Genomic DNA, 22,605 nt, shown 5'->3' on the forward strand with positions numbered 1-22,605 from the left:
GCCTTCCCAAGATCGTGTTATATGGCGAGCTCTCCACTGGCCACCGTGACAGAGGTGCACCAAAGAAAAGGTACAAGGACTGCCTAAAGAAATCTCTTGGTGCCTGCCACATTGACCACCGCCAGTGGGCTGATAACGCCTCAAACCGTGCATCTTGGCGCCTCACAGTTTGGCGGGCAGCAACCTCCTTTGAAGAAGACCGCAGAGCCCACCTCACTGACAAAAGGCAAAGGAGGATAAACCCAACACCCAACCCCAACCAACCAATTTTCCCTTGCAACCGCTGCAATCGTGTCTGCCTGTCCCGCATCGGACTTGTCAGCCACAAACGAGCCTGCAGCTGACGTGGACTTTTTACCCCCTCCATAAATCTTCGTCCGCGAAGCCAAGCCAAAGAAAGCATCATTATTTAGACATCAGTTAAAACATTTGGGGATGTGTGTGCGTGTGCGTGTGGTTTTTTTCATTGTTGTTCAAAAACCATGCATTCACATTTACACATGAAGCATAATGATTGCTAATCTTTTTGTTACTTTTGCTTTCTTTGTTGTTTTATTCTCTGATTTAAAAAAAATATGAAGAGTTGGATTTTGGCCCCTTTTAATCTAACAGAATAGTTATCTTCAAAGTTCTCAGAGTTGATCTAAATAAGGCCAGGAATGGCTATTCAGGCTTTGTTTTCAGGTTCTTATTTCCCACTCTTCGATGGTCTCTCCCAATAACTTTACCCATTTTCCTTTAATTTTGGTTTAACCTTTAAGTACCCTGCCAAATATGCTCTTGATATGCAACAAACATGCATTTTTCTGAGGCAACTTGGATGTTTGCCTACCTAAAAGATGTTTGCCTTGACATTTTTCACTAATACATCACTTCTTTGTAATATCTGATTTATCTTTGTTCAATCCCTTTTGTTTCCTGCAGGCCATCACATATGTACATTGTTGTCACATTGAACACCAATGGTTTTCAACCTTTTTCTTTCCACTCACATACCGCATTTTAGTATTCCCTATGCCATAGGTGCTCTGTGATTAGTAAGGGATTACTTAATGTGGTATGTGGGTGGAAAGAAAAAAAATTGAAAACTACTGTTTTAATTGTACCTAATTGACTCATTATCTGCTTGGTTTCATAACTCCAAAGGAAATGGGCCTATGACAATTTTTCTCAAGCAAAATATTTCAGTAACAATTGGATCTAGAGCAGTAATTCTTAACCTTTCCTTCCCACTCACATCCCACCTTAAGCAATCCCTTACTAATCACAGAGCACTGATGGTATAGGGAATACTTAAAGTGGTATGTAAGTGGAAAGAAAAAGTTTGGGAACCACTGATCTAATGTATGACCAACCCTCGGGTCTGATCCTCAGGTGATCCAAGCCCATGCTAGCGCCATAATGGCAGAGCTACCAGCGAAAAGGTGTGAAACCAGCCTTCAAATCTTGTTCATTTGAGCCTTGTGTCTCATAAAAATTAATATTATTGCCTTAAGTCACCACCTTATACTGCATCCAAATTTGAGATGGCTACATGTGGAGAAAATATTGCATCCTTTCACACTATTCCCTCTAAGCATCAGAAACAAATGTTGTTTGGTGCATAATTTAACTTTCAATGATCCATGTGTTTAATTTTAATTTCCTTGGTGAAAATTACTCAGAAATGCCCAAAGTATTTTTTATGACTTCCTACTGTGCCAGTATAGGTTATACAGTTGAAAATCATCAAATACACTCTTTGTGAATATTGAAAAGCAAATTGAGAATTATCACCCAAATGTGGCTTTATTTTGGTTGTATTGGATCACAGTAGAAATTATGTAAAATGTTTCAAGTTTTAGTTTGTAATATTATACTTGGGATTGTTTGTTTCACAAGCCAAATCTAACACACAGAAGTACAAAGCAGAAAATCAAGAGATCATTACAGTGTATAGTGTTTTTGTGAAAGGATCAATTAGTACCTAACACAGTAATTGTTAACATGAGCTCTTTATTGTGAAGGTCATTCAAGAGCTTGATGGCTTTGGGGAAGAAACTGTCTTTGAACCTGTTGGTGCATAATCTCAAAATCTTGAACCTTCCCCACGGAGAGAGAGGTGTCAGGGTTGGTGGGGGTGGGGGGGTGGGGGGAGGCATGGATGGTGTATGATACAAGTCCTTCAATAAGTTGGCTCCCTTTCATAAACAGTGGTAAGTGTAGACAGAACTCAGGGTGGTGGAGGGATGTCTGATTGATGTTCTGATCTGCATTCACCCATCTCTGTGGCTTCTTGTGATCTTGGGCAGAGCCACTCCTGGGCCACAATGATACATCTAGTTAGGATATTTTTAGTGAAATATCTACGGAGGTTGTTAAGGGACATGGGACATGTGCCATATTTCTTTAGCCTTCTCAGGACTTTCAGGCACTGATGCACTTTTTTGTCCTTCACCTTAATGTGGTTGATCCAGCTTGATTCACTGGAAATATTTGCTCCCAAGAACTTGATGGTACCTGCTGCCTCCACTTCAATGTCATTGATGTGGAGAGGAATGGACTCTACCCCTCCCTGAAGTCTATGATTGTCCCTTTTGTCATGCTGACATTGAAAGTTTGTTATCTTGGCCCTAGGCCATGAAACAGTCAATCTCCTTCCTGTATTAGAAAATGGAACATCAAGCATGTCTGTACAGTGCAGGTCCTTTGGCCCACAATGTTGTAACTATCCATATAAACCTGCACTGTGATCAATCTAACCCTTCCCTCCTTCAGACAATAACCCTCCAATTTTCTTAACATCTATTTTAGAGCCTATTAAATATCCCTCTTGTATAGTCCACCCCCAACCCCCTGCAGTGTGTTCCAGTCTCTGTCATAAAAAAGAACTACCTCTGATATCTCTCTGAAACTTTCCTCCATTTATTTTAAATGGATGTTCTCTAGTATTGCCTATTCCTGCCTTGCAAAAAAATGTTCTGGATGCCTTCTCTATCTAGGCTCTCCTAATCTAATATACCTCAATGAAGTCACCTCTCTTCTTCCAGCGCTTGAATGTGAAAACCCCCTAGATCATGCTTCACATTCTTCAATCCAGGCAACATCACGGTAACTCTGGTCTGCGCCCTCCCTAAAGCTTCCACATCCTTCCTATAATGAGCCAATTAGAACTGAACTGAAGTATGTTCTAACCAGAGTTTTATTGAGTTGTAACATTATCTCGTGGCTCTTGAACAAACCTCCAACAAATGAGGGCCAACACAACATAACCGCCCTATCAACATGCATAGTAACTCTGAAGAATCTATGAACATGAACCCAAAGAACCCTCTGTTCCTCCACACTGTTAAGAATTCTGCTATTAAGTACTCTGCCTAAATATTCAATCTTCTGAAATATATAATTTCACACTTTTATGGATTGCACTCTATTTGCTATTTCTCTACCCAACTCTGCACTCTGTCCATATTCTGTTGTAACCTAGCGCAACCTTCAACACTATTCATCTTCATGTCCTCTGCAAACTTACTAACCCACCCATCCACATCCTAATCAGTCATTTATAATAATCACAAGAGCAAAGGCCCTAGAACAGATCCCTGTGGAATGCCACCAGCCACAGACCTCCAGTCCTTATGTTTTTCAAAATCTCCAATACTTCTTTTTAACCTCAAAACTATCTATTCCATGCTAACCTCAGGTTCGTCAAGATTCCTCCCCCCAGTGTACGCCAAAGCACATGTATTCCAGGAACACTTTTCCCCTTTATCCCAAAGCAGACTTACTCCCCCTCTAGTCATCCTCCTGTTCTTGACTTATTCCATCCCATGAATTTTTTATATCCAATCTAGATTATGGCGCCATCAGTGAAATTAAATGTTGGAATTGGAGTGGTATTTAGCTAAGCAGTCATGGGTTTGTGTATTTTTATACATTGAATGAAAACAGGTGAAAGATCATGTGTAAATTAACATAATAATAAAGTTCCATACAAGATATTGCCCTGTCTGACCCTTAGTATTTGTTATAATGTAAGTGACTGCAAATTATGAAGATTTTATACAACAAAATTATAGCATACCTCATGGTAAAATGCTTAGAATGAGGCCTTACGAAAATAAAAAAATATATTTTGTCAAACATACCACTGCAAGGTCTTGGGGCCACCTCAATGATCCAGAACTGGCAGTTGGATTATGTTATTAACCAAGTGAAATACCACAAGATGTCCAGGAGCTGATGCTGTTGGATCAACTGCTGCTTGAACTGTGCTGTCATATCCTTCGACCTGGCCCCAAAGAGCAAAGATCGGAAATACTGCTTCAGAAGTATCAAGATAGAAGGGCTCAAGTATTCCAGAAAGAACAGGACTATGATCAATTATTTCTGTTTTTCATATTTCAAAAGCCATCTGTCAGCTTTGAACAACATTGATGGTGGGATTCATCTCTAGCTCTAATACTCTTTGTTGACTTCTAGAAAAAAGTTCACACCTTGCCCCAGGCTCATGATCTACAATATATTAATGAGCCCTGCTCACCTGTACATGTTAAGTGCCATGTATAACTGCAAAATCCTCCCAATTTACTGAATAAATAGACAAACCAATATCAGTGTCCTCTCACAGTCTAACACTCCCAGAGCTGGGGCTCTTATCACATTCGACTAGCTTCAGCTCACATAGTTGACACCAGACCAAAATAAGCTTCAAACTCCTACATAGCAGGAGATTATCAGGACAGAGAACATGCATCAAGGTGCATCTCTCCACTGTATATGTGTGAAAAAGAAAAAGTGTATATCATGGCTAATGTGATTTATGGTGTGAAAAATAAAAAAATTAATAAATTTAAAAAAAAAAAGGTGCATCTCTCAAAACCTCTTTGAATAAGCATAAAATTCTCACTGAACCATAGGTATCTTTGGCCCATGGCTGCTCAATCCAGTAGAGAAGCACCAGGGAAGCTCCTGACTGATTCAATCGTCCAGATGAAAATACATGGAAGTAAAGCGAAAGCAGCAGGAAATTGAATGATCTAAATGACCCACCTATGGTTTGGCTAAGCTCCACCTATCCATGCTTCTCAAAAATCACTTACTGGTGAACACAAAACCCACAGAACTGTGGCACAGAGTTTTTCTCGACAGGAGAAATTGCCAAAGAAGAAAGAGGAAAATGTAATTACATACATGATAATTATAAAATGGAACATTAAAACATTTGAAACCAGCTAATCTATGAAACAAAGTGAGAAATAGATTTAAAATGAGTCCAGACAAATGGAATGAAAAATCTCTATTCTTCACTTTACCCAGGGTTGGGGGTGATTGGAGGTTGATTTGTGTTCACAGGCAACAGAGGATAAGTGTACTAACTTAATCCATGAAATAAATGTAGGACCAAAATTAAACCTTTCTAATATTGCAAATTCAACTCTGTCAAAAGCTTTTTCAGCATCCAAAGAGATAACACATTCTGACAAAGAAACGTGAGGGGAATATATCATAATAAATAATGCAAAATATTAAAATGTGAATAATGGTTTTTAATAAAACCCATCTGGTCCTCAGAAATAATAACAGGCAACATATTTTCCAATCTACTGGCTAAGATTTTAGACAACATTTTTACATTGACATTTAAAAGAGAAATTGACCTGTAGGAGGCGCAAGCCAACAAACCATTATTCTTTATTGAGATAAGAGAGATTGTTGCATCGTAAAAAGTAGTTGGCAAATTCTCAGATTAAGATTTGGAAAAAACTAAGTATAAATAGGGTACCAGTAGGTGGGAAAAAGTTTTATAATCATAGAAGTAGCTACCTTTGTTGTTTTGCAGGCGATGTTGTTTACACCTCAAATGAATGATTGCCGCTTCAGACATGTAAAATGTTCAATAAATACACTCTTCATTTTCAACCCAGACAATTTCTATTACAGGAATGGATGCTAAAGGATAATTACAAATAATGTGGTAACATACCAGATGTTTTTTTAAAAAATGTGGGTTTAAATGTATCTATAAAAATGTGCAATGCTTGACATCTACCATCTTTTGTTTGGGAATTTCCAAAATCAAATATCCTAGTTTTTTTTTACTTTACATTTTATAATATTAAAGTAAAAAGTCCAATATTTTGTTGTTTATTGAGCTTTCTCTCAAAACATGCATTGATCTGGATTTATTTAATAATAGGTGTGTAAGAATACTGGTTAATATTGTGGGTGAGGTGACCTGGTTTATCCAAGAAAAATTGAAGGAAATTCTGAAACCAGGGCATTGGACGTTCTCAAGCGGTGACAAATATTGTATCCACCAAAATCTGATCTACAGTCTCAGCTAAAGTCTCTTGTTCTAGTGTCAGTGTTAATGAAACTTACTGTTGCTCTCAACATTCATCCTGCAAGCATTATCTAAGCCGACAGGCAAACATCAATTGCATTCCTTGAGGAAGGGCTCAGGCTTGAAACATCAGTAAAATATCTTTACCTTCTACGGACCTCCAGCTATCTGTTTTAATTGCATTCCTTTGGCTTTCTCCACAAAGATATAACTGAACCCCTAAGCAGCTCAGCACTCTGATATAAACATCTTGTGGGACCCCTAAAAAATGTCCAGATGCAGACAAGAAGCAAATAAAGTGTAAGATTCCATACAAATGCTCATGTTATAGGACACACATGTCAAACTCTGGCCCGCGGGCCAAATTTGGCCCGCGATATAATTATATTTGGCCCGCAAGATCATATTAAATATATATTAGAGTTGGCCGGCTGGCCGCTGCGCCAGTATAGCGCATGCACACTGAAGGTGAAAATGAAAATGCCGGAGGTGTGGAGGGATCTCAGAGTCCTGAATCCCGGGGATCGGAGCGCCGCACTCAGCCCGCCCGGCTCCTGGACGCACAGACGCGGCTGGAGTTGGGGACCATCCTCGCTGGGTCTGCGCTTCAGCGGCGACGCCGGACCGAACGTCTCGTTAGCGATGCCTTCCCCCTCGCTCCGTGCACGGCGGACCCTGCCTCCCGCTCCTTTTGTTGGAGACAAGCCCGGCGCCTTGAGATCGCAGTTTAATCCCTCTCCAACCATGGGAGGGGGGTGGGAACAACGCGCTCTTCTCAGCCAATTCCTCCACCGCTCCGGACGCCGGCATTTCAACGGGGGGTTCGGGTGCCTTCGTCAGGCGACCGACCTGTTGGTCCGAGAACAGGGGAGAGCGTACAAACTCTACACAGACAGCACCTGAACTTGGGTGAACGTGGAGCTGCGACCCCACATTCCACATCAGGACTGTGTGTAAGATTGGGAGCAGTGAGACGGAAGCTTATTTTGTTCCTGTGATTTAAGCCTTTCTTGGGGTGGGGGGGGGTCCTTCTCTGACCACTTGCCTAACAATTAAACTAATCAGATGTGGAGTTACCACATTACAACAGTTCTCAACCTTTTTCTTTCCACTCACGTCCATTGGTGCTCTGTGATTAGTAAGGGATTGCTTAAGGTGGTCTGTGGGTGGAAAGAAAAAGTTTGAAGACCACTGCTTTAATCATCCCTCATTGACTCGTCATGTGCACGGTTTCAGAACGCTAAAGGAAATGGGCCAATGACAATGAAAGAGTTTATCCAAAACTATTGTTAAACATTTATTTTAATAAGAAAAAGTTTAACATTACATATGTTGAAAGAAGAGAAAACATGCAGATGTTGTTGAAAATTTTCAATAAATATTTAGTTCGGCCCTCGACTTAGTCCAAGTTTTTAATTTTGGCCCTCCGTGAATTTGAGTTTGACACCCCTGTTATAGGAGACAACATATTGACCAAAGGAAACAGGGAATTGGTAGAATTATGTTGTTTTCTAATTGACAAGATGTAAATTAGCAGCTTGCAATTGAAAATAAAATAAATACTGAGACTATTTGTAGGAAATTGGAATGGGAGTGATCAGAGTTTTGTGAAAACCTATCTTTCAGGTGTGCAAGCTTAAACAATGTAGGTCAATTTACTTTATAAGTGATTCGGGGATCCATGATGGAGTTTCAAGAATTTACATTTAATACCCCATCATGGGGAAATAGAAAAGAATGTACTGAGTTAATGCTTCAGTTATAAAGGGTATGGGTAGAACTAAATCTGGAGTACAGCATTGGAAGGTTACTGACTGATGACTGGAAAGGATAGGTTATCAATCAAGGAAGAATGCACAGACTAGTCTTGTATCCACTGGAGTTCAGAATAGTGGAAGGAACTTGCTTGAACACCTGAGATCCTGAGGAGATGTGACATTATTGATTTGGGGAGGATGTTTTCTCTTATGGTAGAATTCAGTAATCCATTTAAGACAGAGAGGTGGTTAATGTTCTCTCTCAGAACCTTGAGTCTTTGGAAGTTCCTTTATCAAAAGGCCATGAAATCAGAGTCTTTGAACATTTTTAGGCAGTGGAAGATGGATACATGATATGTAGAAATGATAATTTAAGGTTACAGTTGGGTCAGCCAATGTACTGATGGGGCAGGCCTGGGGAATGGAGTGTTCTGGTCTTGTTCCTGATTAAATGTTGAAATGTTGAGATGGGATCTCAGTGCAAGGTATGCACAGTGAAATCTGCAATCCAGTCCTCTTATCTACTTATGGATATAGTTATGTGCCCGAAGGATCTGTTTGACATTTTTATTTTACTTTTCAGTGTACTTCAAATAGTTGTCTTTCATTTATAAATTGCTTATATTTTAAATTCACCGCAAAGGAAAGGAATTACAATTATGAACTGGGAGAATTAGAGTTCCTATGCTTTAAAAAATATATATTAATAGTCAACCAAATTGAAGTTTGTCGCCTCCCTCTTTGACGGAGCTGCATAATTGGAACTGCGTAAGGTTGATGTGAAACACCAAACACATTATTACAATTTGGAATAAACTCAATGCTCAAATTGTTATGGGGGGGGGGGGGGTCATCTCACCCAAAGCATCCCTAGTGCAAAATAAATTAATTCCACTTACAATTCTAAAACCTTGGTCTCAGAATGAGATCAAATATATCCAAAATTGTTTTCAGCAGAGTCCATTTATGACACTTGAACAAATCAGGAATAAATTTGGACTTTTAAATACATCCTTTTTCTCTTCTGTTCAGTTAAGATCTTATTTAAGGGATAAATTAGTTCCAGCACTTACCGCAATGAACTGAAATAGAGACTCGGGTTCGAAAGGGGGTCACAAAGAAATTTATCTCAAAAATGTATTTCTTACTTCAGGTGGAAGCCCCTAAACAAGGGCCTGGTAAGTCCAGAGAGAGATGGGAATCAGATCTGGGAATAGAAATTGATCAATTTTTCTGGTCTCACCTTTGTTGGGACAGCATGAGCAATACAATTAATGTGAGGTCTAGGTGGTGCAATATAATTTTTGCGTCAGCTGTACCTTTCTCTACAAAAAATAAATTGTAATATGAATTATCCAATTTATGTTTTCGATGATGTCAAGATATAGGGATCTTTTTTACATTTGACCTGGTGAGATCTTTCTGGGAAGATTTGGGGAATCTCCTGGAACAAATTACTGGAATTTGATTCCATCACGTGCCAGAATTGTTTTTAATGGGGACATTAGTAGATATAAGACTAGAATGAGGCTGTAGAAATATCAATTGAAATTTGTTAAACTCGCTTTAGCAGTGGCCAGGAAGTGTATAGCCATTACTTGGAAATCTGATTCCCAAATGAGTCTGACCCACTGGAAGTAAGATCTACGGGGGTTAACCTTTGATGGTTCCCCCTTCTGGTCTCCAATATCACTATCTCCAGTATCCCTAGTGATGTCTATCTCATTTATCCCTTAATGGAGGAAGTAAGCTCCATATGAATCATGTAATATTTTATCAGGTATGTAATTAATGCTTTTGGAAACAGATGATTTTTGTCAAATCATATGGAAGAATTACCCCTTTTTCTTTTCCTTTGGGGAGGGGATCTTTTTCTATTTTTCAGTTTCCTACTTTTAAGAATAGGCATGGTGTGAAATTTTGTCTTTATAAACAATAGGGCAGAATTTGATCATTCTGATAATGTGTTGATTCATCTTCTTTGTATCAACATGTACTTTGGTTTTGATATTTTATTGTATATATCTGTAATGTTTCTTTGATTTTGTTTGTTTTCAAACTCCATGTAGATTGAAAATCCTTAATTTAAAAAAATGGAATGACAGGCTATAATATATCTTATTCATTTTCTTGAAAGGCAGAACTAAGGATTTAATATTAAGAATTATTTCCAGTTTATCAGGAAAAATAGAAAAAAAATAATTTGAGGTCTGTAACAAATAAAAGTAGAAATTAAATTGAGAGATAAATGAATTTGTTTTCAGACACAAGTGTGAACAGAAGTGAAAATATTGTTCAGATTTTGTGCTTGCCTTCCAATAATTTGCTTCATTGAAGGTTGTGGAACTCAAAGTCGAGAAGTGGCTAAAACAGCGAGTCTTACCTATCCATTTAGTACAAGCAATCAAGGGTCAATTTCTTCTGTATCTGTGCATGAACAAGGAATTAATAAAAATATATCAATTTAATACCCATTTGCAGACATTTATGCAGCTTCTAGCATCAAGTTTAGAACCACAAGAAAATTTGATCAGGGACAGTTGTTTCACTGAATGGCTGATAGGCACCAGGAGGAGGAGGGGGAAACAAATAGAAGTAAAACTAACTGTCTAAAAAAATTATTCTCAGAGAGTAGCGATATGTGTACAAAATATTTGTGCCAGAGCATTTAACAATTCCTCAAGTTCACTTTTTTTAACTTCAGTTTTTAATTGGGACAGCATGGTTGGAGTAGCAGTTAGAACAACACTAATACAGTGCCAGTGATGCGTGTTCGAAGGTGGTCCTCTCTGTAAGGAGTTTGTATATTCTCCCCGTCTCTGCGTGGGTTTCCGCTGGATGCTCCAGTTTTTCTCCACCCTTCAAAATGGATTGTAGGTTGGGGGCATGGGCTCACGGGCGGGAAGGACTGTTACATGCTGCAAGTCTAAATTTAAAATAAATGCTGTGAATTTTGGATACAAAGTACAATGTAGAGATACAACAATGAGGTGCTTTTAATGGTGTTGATGGGAAATAGATTTCTGGGAATTTCTTTTACAAAATACAGGAAAGAGTTTAAAATCAAGTGGCATGGTGGCAAGATAGGAACCTCTCTCCCAACGTCAGTAATTTGAAGGAGATGATAATTGAATTCAGGAGAGGCGGTAGAGACCACACACCCTGTCCACATCAGTGGACCTGAAGTAGAAAGAATAGATAACCAAATCCTTGGGAATAATTATCTCCAAAGATCTGACCTTGGGCAAGCACATTGATGTGACTAAGAAAGTTCAACATTATCCACTTATCACTCAATAACTTTTATTGGTGCACCATTGAACATGCACCATTGAACATGCACCATTGAACATGCATCACAGCTTGGTATAGGAGATACTCCTGTGCCAAGCTTGAAACTTGAAAGAAGGCACAGAAGGAGGTGAATGCTGCTCAATACACTGCACAAACTTTCTTGCCCTCCATGAACTCCACTTATATGTCCTGCTGCTCAGGAAAGGAAGCCAACAAACTGAATGGTCCATCACATCTAATACACCCTCTTCTCCATCAGTGAGAAGGCTCAAAAGTCATACAGCATAGGATAGGGCCTTCAATCTAACTAGTTCATGATGACCATACTGGAAAGTGAGGGAGAAGATTTCTGGGGCATTGATGGTGGTATTTTGCATCCTTACGAGCTATAGGAGTGGTATTGAGGATTTGAGGATGAAAAATGTTGTTCCCTTATTTAAAGGTGCTGGACAAGGTTCCCCAGAGTTGGCTCATCTGAAAAGACAAGAGGCAGAATTTAGAAGTAGATGGAACATATTCTGTCTCGAGGTCAGTGACTTGTTCTTCAACCCCTGCTCTTTGTAATTTTTATAAATGATTTGCAACTGGAGGGGTGTTTAAGTAAGTTTGCAGATGACAAGACTGCAAAGGAATATAATCAGGATGCCGAATTGGGTGAAGTGATGGATGGAGTTCAATCTGGAAAATTGTGATGCGATACTGTTATGGAGTCCAGAGAACCCCCAAAACCAGCAGCAATAGATATGCACCACAACACAGGGTTACTTAAACAAAAGTAGTTCTTAATTATATTTGAACAAGAAAACAGAATTGAATTTTAACTTATTACTTAACCTTCCATACTACTTAATCCCCCTTCTAATACTAAGCACAGGTGTATGTAATGTATATTTAAGATTAGAAAAGTTCTTTGGATCATAATCCATTTTCACTGGTTGTAGGCAATTCTTGTTCTGCGCACAGAAGTTAGCATTAACAAAGTTCACCAGTCTTTGGTGCTTAACAGGCAAATGGTTACCACTCAGGCGGGTTCTTGCTGGTTTTCAGAGAGAGATTCCTTTTCCAGGACATCCACAACTGATTCCTTCTCAATCAGTCTTGCTGACGAAACTTGGCCCCCTTCAGGGATCTCCAGATGATCCTCTTTCTTTCAGGTCATCTGTCATACTGCCAGTCTCCTCCTTTGACCAGGCAGCCTTCCAGAGTTTGCCAGCTTGTCCTTCTGGAACTGATTTCTGTCTCCTCTCTCTGTTTCACACCTCCCTCTCTGAGAGCAAAACTGTTCTCATCTGCCTGCAAAGATCACATGCTCTCCCAGGCAAGCTCCTGCAAAAAGAATTCTGCAAAATTCCTGCAAATATTCTGTGTTTTAAAATGTGTGTGTGCAAGCTGTTCTAACAACTCCTCCCAAACCACCTCTAAGTACTCTGTCACAATACACTGTTGAAAATCAAACTTGAAGGAGAATGACATGGTTAAGGACAGAATTCTTGGAAGTGTATGACAGCAGAGGAATCTTGGGGTCCAAGTCAATGGATTCCTCAAGGTTACTGCATAAGATGTGAGAGTGGTTATGGTTAATGCTAGTATTCATTAGTCGGGGAACTGAGTTCAAGAGCTGCGAGGTAATGTTACAGCTCTATAAAACTCAGGTTAGACCAACTAAAAATATTGTGTTCATTTCTGGTCACCTCATTGTAGGAAGCTTTGGAGAAGGTGCAAAGGAGATTCACCAGGATGTTGCTTAAATTGGTGAACTTGTCTTGTAAATCAAGGTTGAGTGAGCCAGGGGTTTTCCTTTTAGAGTGACATAAGATGAGAAATGTTTTAATGGAGTTGTAAAAGATTATGAGAGGTGAAGAGAGTGGACATCATTTATCTTTATTCCATCCATTTAAGGTGAGTGAAGGAAAATGTATGGGAGATTTCAGGGATGGGTTTTTTTTTAATGCAGACAGTGGTAGGTGTCTGGAATGTACTGCCAAGGGGTGGCAATAAAGGTTGATACAAGAGGCATATGGAAGGTTTATCTGCTGTGAAGGAAGGGTTAGGTTGATCATGTGGTAGGGATAAGTAGGTCAGCACAACATGGTGAGTCGAAGGGTCTACATTATGCTGTTTTGTTGTAAGTTCTATATAAAAAGTTGGCATTCTGGGCTAATCCAATTTGTTTGGATTTAGTTCATTTCTTTCTAAGCCCTTTTCATCCATAAATCTGTCCAAATGTCTTTTGAATGTTATTTGGCCCATTACCACAATTTCCTCGGGCAGTTCATTCCTCTGGATGTCCATTCCAGATAGGAACCACCCTCTGAATGAAAAGAATTACCTCTTAGGTCCCTCCAAAACTTTTTCCCTTTCTCTTTAATACTTTTGGCCTCTAGTTCTAGAATTATCTACCCCAAAAAGGAACTGTAGATATTTGCCTTATTCATCCCCCTCATGATTTTGTAAACCTCTTTTAAGATCACCCTTCAGCCTCATTAACTTAAGGGAATAAAAACCTTGCCTATCCACCTTTCTCTATAATTCAACCACACCTGTCCCACTGTCATTCCAATGAATCTTATCTGCATCCCTTTCAATTTATTGATCTCTTTCCTACAGCTGTGTGATCAGAACTGCACATGCTGTTCTAAGTGTGGTCTCAGCAAAGCTTTGTACAGCTGAATCATGATGTCCTAATTTTTGTGTTCTGTATTCCACCCAATAAAGGCCAGGATGCTAAACATCGTCTTTGTCAAGTTGTCCACCTTAGTTGCCACTTTCAGGGAACTATGAACCTGTTCTACAATGCTTTCCAAGGTCCATTCACGTCCTACCCTGGTTTGACTTACCAAAGTGCAACATTTCACACTTGTCAGGGTTAAATTCCATTTGTCACTCATTGGCCCACCTAATCAACTGAACTAGATCCTATTGTAAACCTGAATATTCTTTCTTGCTCTCCACTACATCACCAATTGTGGTGTCTTGGACAAATTTACTAATCAAGTTAACTACATTGCCATCCAAGTCAAGTTTGTCATCTGATTGCACAAGTACAACCCGCCGAACCAGTATTCTTTGTCCTTGATGCAAAACACGCAGACATACAACCAGATATTTAACATCCATGCATACAGACAAACAATACATTTGTAAGACAAGTATTCATATATAAGATTTTGTTTTATGAACATGCGAGTCTAGGATGGTTAGTGTGAAAAGTTACTTTGGTCATTCAGCATTCTCACTGCTTGTCAGTGATACTCCTCTGATACAGTGATACAGGCTCTGATACTTCTGAGATGATGTGTGTGGGGTGGAAGGGGTTCTCAAGGATTTTGCATGCCTCTTCAGGCAATGATCCTGGCAGATCATGTTGATGGGGGGTGGTGGATGGGGTGGGAGGAAAACTCCATTGATCCTCTCTGCCACTCTAATGGTCTTGTGGATTGATCTCCATTACATTTCTCTGTAGTTGCCGTTCCACACTGTTACACCTGGCCAGGATGGTCTCGATAAAGCTCCTGTGGAAGGTTGAAATAGTATTGGCCGGCACCCTTTCCCGCCTAAGTCTTCTTAGGAAGTACAGTCACTGCTGTATCTTCCTTACAAGTGACGGGATATTGTGTCCATGATAGGTCACTAGTTAAGTGAACTTCTAGGAACTTAGTTCTCTGGTGCTCCCCACTATAGGGTTGTTGATGTGTAGTGGAGGGTGGTTGTTCCTGGTCCTCCTGAAGGGAACAATCATCTCCAAATAACAAAATATCATTGGACTCAGTGCTAACTCGTGTGGCACATCACTAGATTCAGACCTCCAATCAGAAAAGCATCCTTGCTCTACTACCCTCTGCCTTCTTCTACAAAGTTGGTGTCGAATCCAATGGGCTAGTTCACCTTGAATCCCATGCAATTTAACTTACCAGAATAACTTTCCATGTGGAACTTTGTCAAAAGCTTTGTTAAAGTCCATATATAAAACATTCACTATCCTGCCCTTATCAACCCTTTTTTTCACATCATCAAAAGACTATCAGATTCTTGAACCACGATCTTCCATGCACAAATCCATGCTGATTGCCTCCAATCAGTTCCTGACTATCCAAGTACTGGTAGATCCTGTCCCTCAGGATCCTGTCGCTCAGAACCCAGTCTCTCAAAATCTTGTTCAACAATTTTCCAACCATTGACATCAATCTCACCGGCCTGTAGTCACTGGCTTGAGTGAAAGTGCACACCAATAGCCTAAAGATGGTTTCTTCCCCACAGCCATTCTGCTACAGAATGATCAACACAACAGGTGAGATGCACTTTCCACCAAGCATCTGTGGAAATTTGCCAGTTTTTTCGATGTCATACCAAACCTTTGCAAATTTCTGAGGAAGTAGAGGCCCTGACGTGCTCTTTTCATGATGCCATCAGTGTGTTGGGTCCAGGAAAGTTCCTACAAGATAGTGACTCCCAAGACTTAAAATTTTCACACCTCTCCACCTCTGATCCCAAATGATCACTGGATCGTACACCTCAAGTTTTCCCTTTGTGAAGTCAGTAATCAACTTTTTGGTTTTGGTGACATTGTTGTTGCTGCACTATTTATCAAAGTTTTCAATCTCCTTCCTGCATGCTGGAGATCCTTTTTTATGCAATACACTACCATGGGATTGTCAGTGAATTGTAAATGATGTTGTCACAGTACTGAGTCACACAGTCATAGGTAGTAGAGCAGGGGGCTAAGAACTCAGTCCCGTGGTGCTCCGCTACTGACAGAGATTGTGAGGAGATATTCTTACCAATCCTCACTGATTGATCTATGATCTGGAGGTGAGGAAATCCATGATTCAATTACACTATGGAGTATTGAGGCCTAGGTCTTGTGGAGTTTGCTGATCAATTTTGAGCAGATGATGGTGTTGATTGCTGAACTCTCGTTATTAAAGAGAATCCTGATGCTATCTTTGCTATCAAGGTGTTCCAGACTTTGTGTAGAGCCAATGAGATGGCACCCACCTTAGAGATGTTACTACAATAGGTAAACTGGAATTAATCCATGTCGTCGCTCAGACAGAACCTAATATGCTTCAACTCCGGCTTTTCAAAACACTTCATTACTGTGGTTGTGAGTGCCACTGTTTGATAGTCATTTAGGCAGGTCACCACACTCTTCTTAGGCACCGGCACAATTGAGGCCTATTTGAAACAGGTGGGTACTGAGCCCTGCCGCAGTGTGATGTTGAAGATATCTGTGAATACAATGGCAAATTGCTAATTGTTGCATGTATCATATTTTAAAATATGACTGGTTTACAAACAGGTTTGCCTCTCGAGTTTCCATTCAAATTTGAGGCTAATTCACAAATGAACAAAATCCAGCAGCACTTTAAACACTTGTATGCAAAAAAAAATTCTGGATTTGTTTGGTGGGCATTCTCAGGTCAGCATGGCCTGAGAGTACCTTTGACTCTTTGTGGGTGAGACTTGATCAAAATAACTCTAAATGAGTTTATCACACAATTAGAGTATCAATTAAAGCCTCAAAATAATGATTTTAAAAAGACAGCAAGACAATATATTACTTATATTGGCCTATAACGAATATTCAAATAATGTCAAAAAAGAAAATGAGACAATTTTATAAATTCTATAATTTATATTGTTACGAGCCCAGTGGACCCCCCTAAACCCAGCAGCAATAGTTATTCACCAGGACAAATGGTTACTTAACCAAAAGTTGCTTTTAATTATCTTTAAACATGAAAACAGAATCACAATTTAACTTATCACTATTGACTTAACTAACCTAACTTAACCCCCTTCTAATTCTAAGTGCCTGTGTATGTAATGTGTGTGTAAGTTCAGAATAGTTCTTTGGTTCACAGTCCATTCTCACTTCTCATTCCTCCAAGTTCACTGGTTGCAGGCAATTCTTATACTGTGCACAGAATTTAACATGTATGAAGTTCACCAGGCTTTGGTGCTTGAAAGGTAAATGGTTACTGCTCAGGAAGTTTCTTGTCGGGTTTCAGACTGAGAGATCTGTTGTTCGCTGGACACCCACAACTGATTTCTTTTTAATCAGCCACTTCAGTGTCTTGCTGAAGAAACTTTCCCCTTCAGAGTTCTCCAGATGATAACCTCTTTCCTTCAGGTCACCACAGAGTTCCATTTTGTTTCTCTTATTTCAAGTGAAACATTAGGCAACCAGTTCTCTTCTCTTGCATGAGCCACAAGGGCTTTGACCAGGCTGAACTAAGCACTCACAACCCATCTTCCAAATGGGGTTTTGCACAAGCTTGCCAGCTTGTCCTGCTCCAGTCCCAGCTGCTGCTGCTGCTGACTGTAAAACTGCAGAACTGAATTCTGTCTGTCTGTCTGTCTGTCTATCTCTCTCTCTCTCTCTGAGAGAAAACCTGTTTTACTCTTTCTGCTTGCAAAACCACATGACCCTCTTAGAACAGCAAGTTCCACTGCAGACAGTCTGCAGCTCCAACAAGTTCTTTCATCTGTTCCCTTTTTGTAAACAACAATCCATTATTGAAGTCTCTTGGGCATTCTCCAAAGCTTTTCCAAAGGCTCCGGGGCCAACATGTCAAGCATGAGCAGAGCTCCAGTATTTTAAATAAGATCAGTTCTAAAGTGTTTGTGTGTGATCTAATCTTTAAAAAAAACTTATCTATCTTGTCACAATATAAACATTTAAAACTTTTAAAAAGTGTTATTTTATTTGCACCCCAAAAGTTGCAGCTTAACTTTTGGAGCTATCTCAAAGGCTGCCACTGAAAGGTTCATTCAGTTGGGTAACCTGACCTGAATCTTTTAAAATTAGTACTGGGTAGATAACATTGGGAGGAGGGTAAGAAGAGAAGGAAGCTGAGAGATGATAAGAGGAAGGGCAGAGGGCTGAGAAAATTGCTCTTTGATTGAAGAAGAAAGGGAAGGGGCTGGGGAGCTGAAGGAAGGGAGTCAAGGGATTAAGGAAAGGGAGATAAAAGATTGGGCCTAACAAATTGGCAAAGTATTTTGCACTTTTATTATGCATTACCAGCTATCAAACTAACATATTTCAGTAATTATGAGGGTTTTCTGATATATATTAGTGTAACTATCTGCTACAAACTATGGCTCTGAGGAGCTTATAGCACAAGAGAGGTTATAGCTGTATGCACGTTAGCTCAGAAAGAACTACACAAATCCCAATTGAGTGTAGTTAACACTGAGCTTTAATGGGCTCATAACCCTGCTTTTATTCTCAAGATGGGGGGGGGAGTTTGTGGTCAAAACACCCTCAGCACTGATTAGTGCATTTGCGATCCACTTTCCTTAATAGGCCAGTTAGGCTACTTTAGTTGTGGCCAATTGGAGGGCAGTGCTCCAGGCCTCATGCAGCCTACTGGATTATTGCGTTTGTCCTTCATTTTGTGAGGCACCCCGAGGGGGCTGTGAGGGGCCGACACACGACCCCCCCCCCCCCAAAGAACTGCCAATCAAAATGCTTTTATTTTTGGGAGGCTGGCCTCTTTTGAGGGGAGGAGGGGGTGGTCAATCATTGTCCAAATGGGCTGGTTTTAACGTTTCCTGGGAATGTGCATGGTTCAGAGACATCAACGGACCTCTGCACCCCACCACTGATGATATTGACGGTATTGCTCACTGGGAGTGTCAGTTATCTTTGTGGCTGGTCGATCGATTGGTTGATGGTTGGGTCTTTGCTGCTATTGTCTGCTCACGGGCTGCAGTGCTGGGGTGGCATCATGCGTGATCGGTCTGGACGTCTCGTGGAGTGCCAAGGCTGTTCCCCTCTCGGCCAGCAGGGATTTTGCTTTCTCCCGGCGAACTGTTCCTCAATTTGTTGGAGCCATACCTTGGGCTGCCTTGCCCAGAAGCTCAGCAGCTTCAATGTCAGCATGTTGATTGAAGAGTCTGCCTCCATCACTGGGTCCAGAGTGCTGTTTGGACCGTCGGGGTCACCACTGTCGCTAGCTGCTACAAGCTATGGCTCTACTGAGCCTACAGCACAGGAGCGGTTATAACTGCTTGAAGGTTAGCTCAGAAAGAACATGCTGTACCCAGAAAGAACATCACAAACACCAGTTGAGTGAAATTAACACTGAGCTTTATTGGGTTCTCAGCCCTGCTTTTATTCTCAAGCTGGGGGGGTGTAGTCAAAGCCCCCTCAGTGCTGATTAGAGCATTTGTGATCCGCTTTCCTTAATAGGCCAGTTATGCTCCTTTAGTTGTGGCCAATTGGAGGGCAGCGCTATGGGGCACTTGCAGACTGCAGGATCATTGCATTCATCCTTCATTTTGTTAGGCACCCTGAGGGGGCTGCAATGTGCTACGACAAGAGGTTATTTAATTTATTTTTGCAATTCTCTTGGATCAGTAGTATAGATAAACATCTGGGACAATCTTGAAGTGAATGTTCTTTGGTCACAGTGGTAAGGAGATGAAGATGGCACCCCATTGTGCTCTCTGTGCACTTTATTCAACCCTGCTCCAGACGTTCGTGAGAGTCCCAGAATTCTCAAGCTGACAGAAAGGGAATGGAGTCCAGGTGAAGCTAGAGACTTGCCACATTCATGCCTCTTTCCGGACTACATCTTCTGGAAAAAATGTATTGCTCAGGGAGAACATGGAAAAAAAAAATCAGGATCATACACTTCAGTGTGAACCAAATAATCAGGTCCATGATAAATGAAATGCATGGCCTGAATTCTGATTCAAAGATAAAAAGTAATATCAACTGAACAATGTTGACGGTGCGGCAAATGTGAGACATTAACATTTTTAGTTTATAATTTTCAATGAATAGAACTAAATAGGTATTCTTCAAAAATAACCTGCAACAATGGCAATTGAACCACATCTTTCCTAACAAGGTCAAACTACCTTGCTTTGTCATCTGATTTCTTATCTACTGTTATAAAGGTGGGAAGCTAACATGGTATACAATATTTGGAAAATTACTTTTATCAAGTATGCATAGTTTCTGTGCAATAAGCTATTTCTAATTAAATATTCTTCAATATGGTATGATCAGCTTGTTGCCAGCTGCTACCAGCCATGGCTCTGTGGAGCCTATAGCGCAGGAGAGGTTATAGCTGCAGGCAGGTTAGCTCAGAAAGAACACGCTGTTCCCAAAAAGAATGGCACAAACCCTGGCTCACAGCCCTGCTTTTATTCTCAAACTAGGAGGTGTGGTCAAAACCCCTTAAGTGCTGATTGGTGTGTTTGTGATCCGCTTTCCTTGATAGGCTAGTTAAGCTCTTTTGGTTGTGGCCAATTGGAGGGCAGTGCTGCGGGCCTCGTGCAACCTGCTGGATCATCACGTTCGACCATCATTTTGTGAGGTCCCGTTGGGGAGATGTGAAGGACCGCCACAAACTCATTCTTTCTGAAGCTTCATTCTGGAATATGCCTTGCAGAAATGGAAAGCAGGTCACACTGGTGTTTAAAGGAGTGGTTTTCCACTTTTTTCTTTCCACTCACAGACCACACTAAGTGTTCCCTATGCCATAGGTACTCTGTGATTAATTAGGGGTTGCTTAAGGTTGTATGTGGGTGGGAAGAAAAAGTTTGAAAACCACCTCATTGACTCGTTATGTGCACAGTTTCATGACATCAAAGGAAATGGGCCAATGACAATTTTTCTAAGCAAAATATTTCAGTGATAATTGGATCTAGAGCAGTGATTCTCAACCTTTCCTTCCCATGGAATAAGGATTACTTAAAGTGGTAAGTGAGAGGAAATAAAAAGGTTGAGAACCATTGGTTTAAAGGAAATGCAGCAGTTCAGAAATGGCTGCCGTCATTGCTAGTGCAGTGGTTTTCAATTTGATTGTTCTTAAAAACATCAAAGTTAATAATTCCACAAGGCCAGATGCAATATATCCAAGGCTGCTGTGGGAAATGAGGAAAGAGCTAGCTAGGGCAGTGGCATGATCTTTGAATCCTCTTTGGCCGCAGGAGGATTGGAGAATGGGAAATGCAGTCCCCTTGTTTAAAAAAGGTAATAGGGAGAATCCTGAGAATTATAGACCGGTGAGTCTGATGCCAGTGGTGTGCAAACTATTGAAGAGGATTCTTAAGGATAGGATCTATGTCCATTTGGAGAAGTACAGTCTACTCAAGGATCGTCAGCATGGCTTTATGAAAGGAAGATCATGCCTCATAAGTCCAATTGAGTTTTTTGAGGAGGTAACTGAAGAAATTGATGAGTGTAGGGCAGTAGATATGGTCTACGTGGATTTTAGCAAAGCATTGAACAAGGTCCCCCATGAGAGACTCATCTAGAAAGTCATGAGGCACGGGATCAGTGGAACCTTGGTTGTGTGGATAAAAAAATTGGCTTGTAGGAAAAAAGCAGAGAGTAGTAGTGCAAGGAAAGTATTCTGCCTAGATATCGGTGACTCGTGGAGTACCACAAAAATCTGTTCTGGGACCCCTGCTCTTTATGATTTTTTTAATAAATGACTTGGATGATGAGGCGGAAGGATGTGTCAGTAATTTTGTGGGAGGAGTTGTGGATACTGTAGGTTGTCGAAGGTCACAAAAGGATATAGACAGGATGCAGAGTTGGGCAGAAAAGTGGCAGGTGGAATTCAATCCGGATGAGGTGATGCATTTTGTTTTTTTTAAATATTTAATTTACAAATTTTAAACCACAATAATAATTGTATTGCATTCAATTTAAAAGTTATTTCAAAAAGTTATTCACGTTGTATATAAAACCCCCCCTTCCACCCTCCCACATCCCATCCCCCCCAAACCCCTAGAAAGAAAAAAGAAAAATGAGAAAATAGAAATAGAAGTGTAGGAGTTTAGAAACAGTTATTATTTTAATTGTAGGAGTTCTGAAACAGTTATAGAAGGTAGAGAGAAACAGCAAGGAAAAAGCTAAAATGTTCTTTGTGTAAAATGGCGCATGAAAAAGCAGAAAGATAACAGGTATTTAAGAAATATGCACGTCCACACACAAAGAGCTTGTTTAATAGGGGTGGGGAAAGGAGGTGTGAGTACAGGATAAGAGAAAGTTGGAGTCAATCAAGAGTCAGACGAATAGGGAAAAGTGCCAAACCAATCCAAGAAGGACAAACGTAAGACAAATGTAAGGGGAGGTGAAGTAAAAATTGTATAAAAATAAAGAAGCTTCCCTCCCTCGGGGTACTTTCCTGAGGTAAGGGGAGAGTACCCAACCTTGCAATGTTGTAAATATCAATAAATGTTCTTTGTTCTCAATTTTGT

At 40.3% G+C, this 22,605-nt stretch overlaps 1 protein-coding gene across 10 annotated transcripts in view; it reads left to right on the forward strand.

Annotated features, from left to right (window-relative positions):
* Window positions 1-22,605, forward strand: part of LOC138736914 (PC3-like endoprotease variant B) — a 1,109,211-nt gene that overhangs the window by 49,146 nt on the left and 1,037,460 nt on the right. Inside the window, exon 2 of one of the 10 annotated variants that reach the window (XM_069887112.1) lies at window positions 11,819-11,904. The exons of the other annotated variants lie outside the window; for them this stretch is intronic. Within the exon in view, the coding sequence (XP_069743213.1) occupies window positions 11,883-11,904 (22 nt within the window). The 5' untranslated portion in view covers window positions 11,819-11,882. The remainder of the gene's footprint in view (window positions 1-11,818; window positions 11,905-22,605) is intronic. 10 annotated transcript variants of the gene reach the window in all.

Source organism: Narcine bancroftii, chromosome 6, assembly GCF_036971445.1.
Source record: "Narcine bancroftii isolate sNarBan1 chromosome 6, sNarBan1.hap1, whole genome shotgun sequence".
In the NCBI taxonomy this organism is placed as follows: domain Eukaryota; kingdom Metazoa; phylum Chordata; class Chondrichthyes; order Torpediniformes; family Narcinidae; genus Narcine; species Narcine bancroftii.